Raw genomic sequence first — 10,019 nt, forward strand, 5'->3', positions numbered from 1 at the left:
AAGACAAATATGAGAATCTCAAAAAGTTTATAAATACTCAATTTTAATACTCATGCTTGTTGTTGATCTAATTGATTAAGAAAGGTCGAAGAATTGATATGGTACATGAATTATTTTCACTAGTTGATATTGAATTCATTTTGTGAATGTCATTGATTCATAAAACAAATTCATATATTTTAATGCGAAATGATATTTAATCGAACACTTGAAATGTTATGAGAAGAGTAAATATTGAGAGGAGCCGATGAAGGAGAATGTCACGTTAAACACTTCAAAAAAGAGTCAACATGATACTTCAATCTCATCTAAGACAAATATGAGAATCTCAAAAAGTTTATAAATATAAACGTTACATGTCTTATCAAGTTAACTTTTTAATAACAAAGTGAATATCTAACAAAACTTTAATAAGGATTTCTTTCTAGGTTTTTCTATATCCTCTATTTTCTCTAAGCATTACTAATGAAGTTCCTTTTTATAAATAAAAAATTCACCAAATAAACATTAGCAATGTGTAATTTTTTTTTCTTTTTTGAATCTAATAATATTGATTGACACATTTAACAAATATCCTTGATCTCAAATCCTCAAATCCTACTCTACCTCATTAACTATGGGCTTTTCTTTTTCTATCTTAAAATTAAAAATGAGAACTCAAACTAAAAACTATAATTTTAAAAAAAATCAAGACCATCATGTTGAAATTAAGTAATTTTAGCAAGTATTTGTTAATGACGGTTATTCCTGCACATAGCGATTCAAATTACTTGCTCAATCATTATTTAGTTATTCAGATTGAATGAGACACAAATTTTAGCTTACTTTAAATCACATGTATTGATGATTTCAATCAATTAATAACCATTTTAATATATCAATTATTGAGCAATTTTTATTATTTTCTCATGTCTATGCCAATTGACTAATTGAAGTTTGTTGAAATAGATTAAGGTAAAATCATAATAGTTTAATACAAAATGATTGCAGTTCTTAATTACATTTTTTTTTGTGTAATCAATGTGAAAGCCAGCGGTTGTTACAATGCCATAGATGACCAAATAGAGTATTATCATTTAATTAAATTTAATTTTAGGAATCTTCCAGATGCCAAGAGACCGATAGGCCATTGAGTTATAATTAATCTAATCGCAGTAGTGATGGGAATTCTTTATTTGCCAAAAAGAAAAACACTGTGATATGTATTATTGCACCAGTATATATTCTACATGACACGCTTTTCCTTTTGAGCCATATCCACAAATCTTGGTTTAATTTAGTATACATTCTACATAACATATTGACAATGCTGATTCTAGGCTTCTACTTGATCTGGAACTCTAGTGCCTGGCCTTTTTTGAGATCTTGCAGGCCCGAAGGCAAATGCATGGAAAGAAACCCCGATTGACACTGGATTTTGTCTCATCTTAACACTACAGAATAACTTCATTTGAGCTTCCAAATACTACTAGTATATATGATTCAACATATACTTTCTTAATACTAATAGATTATAAAAATAGTAATTTAATTAATTCTGTTATGAATTATTTAAGCTTGGTAATTTAAAAAATGTTTCTTTTAATTATTATACACGAAATCTACGTGTTTTATATATAAAAATATTATTGTCAAACAACATTAATTAATAATTAGAAAAGCATGAGATTGACCGTTTATTAATATTTGATATTAAAAATTTAAATATTTTATTTAATTGTAAAGATATGAATCATATAAAGTTTAATCCCTTTTTTCAAATAAAAAAATCAAAGTGAAAGTATTCGAGTTTGAATCATATGAAAACCTAATCGAGGAATGGAAGCAGCAAAAGCAGCTGATGAGAGAGCTGATAAAGGTAAACTTGATGATGCGAAACTTTTGACTGCAAGCCCTAAAGATTTCGTGTTTAGGACGGACAAATGGTAATAAAAACTTACAAAACTCAGACATCAGCAAAAGGAGATTGCAGTGATTGGACCACGTGGGCCTGTCGCAGTCTCTATCGACAAGAATAAGGAGATGGTACCTTCGCCAAAACAAACAAAAGAAGCAGATAGTACCACTCCATAGAGACAGAATATCCGTTTTTATCGCAGAAAAAGGCCGACACACAAGTCGCACGTGACTCTTCTTCGTTTTCACTTCACTGGAGAGAAGCATTGGCCTAGATTATTTGGACAGTAGTTGAGTAATGATTCATCTATTGTACAATTAGATATCTAATTGCGCCAGAGTGGAGAGACTTGGACTTTTGATAGCTTTGGCGATTGTCACGTAGCAGAAATATTATGCAATGAAGTTGGCCTCTCGGGACATTTGGAAAACGGTCCATTGTCTCATTTTGTTTTTCTTCTTGCTTTTTTCCTGAGCCCAATAATTCATTCTTGGAACAATTCACTCTTTATTCACTCTTAATCCTATATTTCTTATAAAATATATTGGATATATAAATAGAAAGCACAATATTTATTATGGCCATCCTATATTTCTTAATCTATTCTCAACTTTCAGTGGCATAGACAAAAAATACAAAGTTATATTCTCTTTTTTCAAACCCATGGCCTTAAAATTTTGTTATGAGGTATTCAAATCTTGGAAAATTGAAGTATTCTTTACCATCATTTGATCACAAGGGGAAAAAAATAGGAATTGGGAAAAGCCTAAAATGTAAGTAGAAATTGCAAGAAGTATCCCAAAACATGGGACACCAACTTATTGCGGTTTTGGTACAAAAACACTGTGAAAAGTGAGCCACAAGACAATATAAAAAGGGCACTTAGATATGACAATCCTCAACAAGTCACCATCGACATATGTAATGCACGTTGGAAAAAAGAAACATTTGCCATGGGCCCTCCCTCTTTTTTAGCCTATAAATTACAGCCATCACCAGATCGAGAAGCTCGTCACAAGCGCCCATAGCAGCATAGCCCTTGACTCTCGACCCAACACTTTCATATTCTCAAACCTTTCTGTGTGTGACAGAAAGTAGAGAGAAAGAAAGGAAGGGGCTAGATGCTTTCTTCATCAATTTTATATACATAAATCCAAGCACTAGTATTAGTTTTCCTTTGTTTGTTTCCGCCTTGGGTCTAGGAAAATGTCTAATAACACTGTTGTCCAGGACCCCATAGAGGAAACTGATCATGACGAAGTTACACAAGACCAGCTCGAGGAAAAGAACCACTCATTTCCAAAGTTGCGCAGTTACGATTCCCTGGACCTGGAATCCGCCAAGGTTCCAGGCCACCATGACCGTGGCGCCCAGGTTTGCCGGAAAACTAAAAAATCTTATATAACAGTAATATTATGTTATTTTCTAATATAAAATTTATTTCTGATATCTAAAGGATTTGGAGTGGTCGATGATCTTGAATCTAGCATTTCAAAGCATTGGCATAATATACGGAGATATCGGCACTTCGCCTCTCTACGTATATGCTAGTACTTTCCCCAGTGGCATAAATCACAGCGATGACATATTGGGAGTTCTTTCTTTGATCTTCTATACCATCACTCTCATCCCTCTCATCAAATACGTCTTCATCGTCTTACGAGCCAATGATAATGGCGAAGGTAAGATAAGTTCAGCAAGCTCTTAATTTTAGATGTCCATGCTCTCCCTGTTTAATTGTCAATTTTTTGTATTTTTGTATTTTTTTTTCTAGTCTCTCTCTTACAGTAGTATTATTTTTATTGCTTCGTTGCTATTTGCTATATTTTGAGAGAAGTTGAGACCAAAGCGAACACTAATGCTGTTTCGTGCTAGAGGATGACTTCGACAGTGACGATTGGAGTTAAAAATTAAAGCTGTTTTCTAAATATATTAGTCTCTTGGGGTTGGCAGAAAATGACATACCATAGTTATTTTTCTTTCCTCTTTCTGTTAGTCTTTTGCACCGAAAAGAAAACAGGGGAAGTCTTTCTCCACCATTCAAACCAAATGATCTCTCCCTTAAAACGAGAAGGAAAAAGGAAAATACGTTCCTCCTCGGCAGGAGGCTCAAATTTCTTTTCAGATCTTGGCTTTTCCCGGCGGTCAAACCCAGAGAGACAAGATTTTGTAAAAGGGAAAAGATCAGGATCAAAGTGTTCAAATTAATTCGTGTCGTACCCTCAACATGCCGCCAACAAGGCTAAAGCAAAGAAGAGAGCAAAGTACCGACAAGCCTTGGCCTTTCTCTTCCCAATTCTATATCCATGTTACGTAAAAATTTTCGACAATTTCTTTTTAAAAAAGCATAGGTTTTGTCAATTATTTCTTCATATTCATAAGTCAATAATTATTTGAACGTAAAATACCCATGTAGACAATAATTAATGTAAATATAAATAAAAAGGTGCCAACTTTGAAGTTTATTTTTTTGTTGATACCTTAATTGATCCTGAATCAATTTGTTTGGTTTTAATCTTTTATTTAAACTATTGGTGCATGCTCTCACATTGATTGATATATTTGTAATTTTATTCTCCAGATGCAACCCACATGGGTTGAATCTTGACCTAGTAAGAACTCTGAAGTCCATTTTTCAGTAAGAATAAAGCATCTTGCACTTTCTTAATTAACTCCAAAAAAGAATCTAATTTGCATAAGGTAGATAGCAAATTTACTTTTTCAAGGTTACATAATTTAATTATGAAAGAATGTATTTAATTTTCGTCACCAAAATTAAAAAAAAAATCATTTTTGTTTTCAACTGAGAGTTTTACTCATTCGACTTTGCATGAATCCACCAATCACCAACACCAAACATTTGGTGAAAAGAATGGTCTTACACGCATTTGCTTTGTGGAACCATAGCTTGCATGGGTGAAGACAGAATCATCTTGAAATTAAGGTGGTGAAAAAGTCAAATGCATCTCATCGAATTATATGTATACCAGGAGGAACATTTGCACTCTACTCGCTGATATGCCGATATGCAAGGGTGAGTTTGATTCCGAGTCAACAAGCTGAGGATTCTCATGTCTCCAATTTTAAGCTGCAGTTGCCTAGCAATCGTCTTAAACGGGCATCAAGACTCAAGTCCAAGTTAGAGAACAGCAATTTTGCCAAAAATTTCCTCTTGATCATCACAATGCTCGGTACTTCCATGGTCATTGGCGATGGCGTCCTCACTCCTTGCATCTCAGGTTTAATCATTTGTTATATATATTAATGCTTCAGGGTTCTCTTCTAGAACTGGTTCATCAATTATTTAAAATCGATCGTTTACAACTTGCAGTTTTGTCAGCCGTGGGAGGCATTAGGGAAGCTAAATCAACTCTGAGTGAAGGTTTTCTGTTCTAATTGCAACACCTCTCTCACACACACGTGGAATTGAAAATAAACTGATATGTTTTGAAAACAAAAGGCAAGCAACTCACTTAAACATATTCGTTGTGAACAGAGACAATTGTTTGGACATCGATAGCTATCTTGATTTGCCTCTTCATGGTTCAGAGATTTGGAACCGACAAAGTGGGCTATACCTTTGCTCCTATAATTTGCGTTTGGTTCACATTCATTGGTGGAATTGGCGTTTACAACTTCTTTAAATTTGATCCAACAGTCGTTAAAGCCATAAATCCTCTGTACATTATAGATTACTTTAGGAGGAACAAAAAGGAGGCGTGGGTTTCCCTTGGCGGTGTCGTTCTTGCCACAACAGGTTGCAGTTTAATTTAGAGCGCCTATTTAATTAAATTCGCTCTACTTCTTGAGAAAGCTTCAAATTTAGTTAACAAGTTACACTTCGATGCAGGAACGGAAGCATTGTTTGCTGATGTTGGCCATTTCACGGTTCGTTCCGTACAAATAAGCATGTGCTCCGTGACCTACCCGGCTTTAGTACTAGCATACACTGGACAAGCATCTTTCCTTCGTAAACACGAAAATTTAGTTGCTGGTACCTTTTTCAAATCAATACCAGGTGCACAATGAACTTTCGAGGAAATGCAATTTTCTTCTTCTAATTTAACATTTGTTTGATTTCTATATTAATAATAACGTGGCTTGTTATGATGCAGGCCCTGTGTATTGGCCAATGTTTGTGGTGGCAGTGGCGGCTGCAATTATAGCAAGTCAAGCCATGATTTCAGGGACTTTCTCTATAATCCAGCAATCACTCTCCCTAGGGTGTTTCCCTCGAGTGAAAGTTGTCCATACATCCACCAAGTATGAAGGACAAGTTTACATTCCTGAGGTTAATTACCTGCTGATGTTGGCTTGTGTGGGAGTTACTGCTGGTTTCAAGACCACTCAAAGGATCGGCAATGCATACGGTAATCCACAAAACTTTCATATTCGTTATATATATATATATATATATATATATATATATATATATATACGTTGTTCAATTTGCAGTGACGCTCACACACATACATATGTATAGTCATATTAGTTGATCTGTTAAAAGTTAACCTTAAATATTAAAAAATTAATGAGAGATTACTACGTACAGGAATTGCAGTGGTATTTGTAATGACTCTCACATCATCTTTGTTGGTTCTCATCATGATAATGATATGGAAAACCAACATGCTTTTCGTAATTGCCTATGTTCTTATCATCGGTTCTGTGGAGCTACTATATTTGAGTTCAGTTCTATACAAATTTGATCAGGGAGGATACTTGCCACTGGCTTTTGCAGCAGTTTTAATGGCTGTGATGTATATTTGGAACAATGTTTATCGAAAAAAGTACTATTATGAGCTTGATCACAAGATTTCTTCCGAAAAATTGAAGGAGATAACTGTCAACACAAATTTCAGTAGAATTCCTGGGCTTGCCATGTTTTACTCGGAGCTTGTTCATGGTATCCCACCCATCTTCAAGCATTATTTGGCGAATGTATCAGCATTGCACTCGGTCCTTGTTTTCGTCTCCATCAAATCACTACCAATTAGCAAGGTTCCAATTGAAGAAAGATTTCTTTTCCGACGACTGGAACCAAGAGAGTTTCATATGTTTCACTGTGTCGTTAGATATGGGTATACAGATGTGCATAATGAGCGAGACACTTTTGAGAAGACTTTACTAGAAAGATTAAAAGAGTATATCGAAGAAGACAGTTGGTTAACTCAAAGGCTAGCTAGTAATAGGGCAGCAGCTGAAAAGGATACAGAGTTGGAGGATGGATTTGTCAACAAAGAAATTGAACATGAGAACATGGAGCAAGATGGAGAAGGCGAGCAACAAGAGGCAGTGCAGAAAGAAACTGAATTAGTGGACAAAGCGTGGCAAGCTGGCGTTGTTCACTTGGTTGGTGAGAATGAGGTAATTGCAGGCAAAGGAGCTAGTACAGGAAAGAAGATTTTGATAGACTATGCTTACAATTTTATAAAGAAAAATTTGAGGCAAACTGATAAAGTGTTCGAAATTCCTCACAAACGGTTGCTTAAAGTTGGTATGACTTATGAGCTTTAGAACATGAGATGAAATGTTGGGTGGACTCGAAAACATGGTTGCTGTTTAAGAGTTTGTTGGCCTTCTTATAGTCTAAAAGGAGAAAATTAAGAGTAAAAGAAGTAAGTTACATTGTAAAGAATAAACCGACGGTAGAAGGTAGATAGGAAGCATGTTAATGGGACAATATTTTTGTTGATAGTAAAAAGTTTTACATCCTTCTAATAAATATATTCTAATTGTATGTATGCAATAACTTTAGGATCGGTGGAACTATTATCAATTTGTAAGAAACTGTACTCCACCCAATTTTTAATTAAACTAGTTTTGCTGCACATGAAGAACTTTCTATTATCTTATTAATATTAATAAATTATAAAAACTAATGAATTAAAATAACTTGACTTACTGACTTCTGACATTCAATGTACTCTTTATAAAAAAACATGAGAGAGAGAGAAAGAGTAAGAGATCGGTGGGGATCCCATAGTGTAGGGGAAATTTGACAGAAATTTGACAGAACATTAAATTTGACAGAAATTTCCTTTTCATCTAGGAGGCAAATGAGTCCAGGGGAAGGGGTATGGGAAAGGTGTCTTACAGTATGAAAGAACAAGGTGAGAGAAAGCAAAGATCATACAGAAATGTTGTAGTTGGAGGTCAAACCTAGGAGATTGAAAAGTCCACCATCTTTGAAAAAGAGGAGCCAACCCAAGAGAGTAACAAGGATGGTATATGGGTGGATATTGAAGAAGACGAGGCTGAATGGTTAAGGGGAAGTGTAATGGGAAGACTTAAGTTCTGATCAATTGTATGCAAATCCAAATCAAACTGCTAGAAGAAAGAGTCACAGCATAGGTTCGCTCAACTGAAGGGCATAATGTCCTTATTACTTTCTGCAATAAAGAGGATATGATGGTAATGCTTGATTACATGACATTTACAAAAACAAAAACCAGCACCCGACATTCAAACTGGCACCAAGTCAAAACACCCAATCCAACACCGAGGTTGTTCAAAAAATGCAACCTCACTAAAATGAAGATATGTACATATTCATCATACCCAGTACCAGAACCACCTTTATCGCCAATCCTCCTGTCGTTTGCAAAACCGGCACATGGCTATAGCTTCCAGTTAGTAAGCAAAGCATGACCAATCATCAAGATCATCAGGCGCAAACCTGTAACCTGCAGGAACTCTTTGGAGCCCAGCTGTTGCAAGTGAGGCTGCCAGACCATTAGCTTCTTTCGGGGTGTGGTTGATACTCCAATTTACAGCTTTCTCTTTCGGCACCTCAAGATGTAACACAATGTTTTTCATACGCCATGGTACTGTTTGGGGGTTAAGGACCCATTTTACCGCCAATATAAACATAAATGTGACAGAGTTGCACATTCTTTGGCTTTGTGTGCAAATGTTGGATATATAGTTTATCCTGATTAAGACAGTTTTAATCTGTGTTCAGGCTTAATTGGCTGCACAAAAAATAATTTACACTCACTTCAAATATAAGCAAAGGAGGTAATAATTGTCGCAAAGTTATTTGTACCTGTCTTTGTTTAACTTCTCTTGATCTAATCTCGAAGTTTGGTTACTCCAATAACATTAAAAAAAAATTGTTATAAGAATTTAATGATACTCTTAACTAGATTTCATATGGATTGAGGATCCATGATAATTTATATATATATAACTAAGCAAAAAGTATATTTTATAATTAAAATATCTAATAATTCGTTGGGTTTTGGAAAGTGACAAGTCTAACAATGTATGGACCCAAATAAAGCTACCCTTTGCTCTTTCCGATGACAATATCATTTGGCAAATGCACCCAGCAGGGGCTTGGTATTGGCTTTCCTCGATTAGTTGGTTTTGTTAAGGTTAAAATACAAAAATTTCTTTTAATATATTTTTAAAGTATATTTTAGTTTCTCTTATTTCAAAATATATTATCCAGTCTCCTAAACTTTTCATTACCATTAGTCGACAGTTATTTGCAAATATAAGAAATCATTATTATTTTTAAATAATTAAAAAAATAAAAAATTATAAAGAATATCATAATTTAATTTAATTTAATAATAATAAAAATAGTTTTAGTCAATATTTAACTTAAAAAATAAAAAAAGACACATAATGATAAAAAAAATAAAAGAAAGTAATAAATTATTTAGAATTATTTTATTAACAATTAAAAAAACTCATAACTTAAAATAAAAAATAAAAAATAAAAAAAATATTCTATTATGACTTTTTATATTTATAAATAACTATTGACTAATAGTAATAAAAAGTCATAAAGCCAAGAATGCATTTTGAAACAAGAAGAATATTAAAAGTTTTATTGAGGGTTGTTTTTGTATTTTGCCCGTTTTGTTAGAGCTAAAGGGTATTGTTGTAATTCAATGATTAAGGTTATAATTGTAATTGAGTAATAATTTACTTTACACTTTTCATGTAAATATAAATAGTGAGTTGTGATTTTTTTCTCTCTTTATCCAGTTAATGCAAGCATACAATACTAAGCAACTCCATAGATCCTGTCTGACAACTTAATACAAATTTTGTATGCTAGTTTCTAATGTATAGATCTCAACAACTACCATCACATTAAAAAAAAAAG

General features: G+C 33.8%; 1 protein-coding gene across 1 annotated transcript; it reads left to right on the forward strand.

The window, feature by feature from the left end:
- The first annotated feature begins 1,818 nt into the window (after nucleotides 1-1,818).
- On the forward strand, nucleotides 1,819-7,414 carry LOC110414198 (potassium transporter 5-like). Its single transcript, XM_021425275.2, has 9 exons — nucleotides 1,819-1,925; nucleotides 3,100-3,271; nucleotides 3,354-3,579; nucleotides 4,888-5,136; nucleotides 5,229-5,279; nucleotides 5,394-5,654; nucleotides 5,748-5,915; nucleotides 6,013-6,267; nucleotides 6,450-7,414. The coding sequence occupies exons 1-9, from the start codon at nucleotides 1,819-1,821 to the stop codon at nucleotides 7,412-7,414; spliced, it is 2,454 nt and encodes an 817-aa protein (XP_021280950.2).
- Nucleotides 7,415-10,019: the final 2,605 nt, after the last annotated feature.

Source organism: Theobroma umbraticum, unplaced genomic scaffold (assembly GCF_002168275.2).
Source record: "Theobroma umbraticum cultivar Fairchild unplaced genomic scaffold, ASM216827v3 scaffold_4.1, whole genome shotgun sequence".
Lineage (NCBI taxonomy): Eukaryota > Viridiplantae > Streptophyta > Magnoliopsida > Malvales > Malvaceae > Theobroma > Theobroma umbraticum.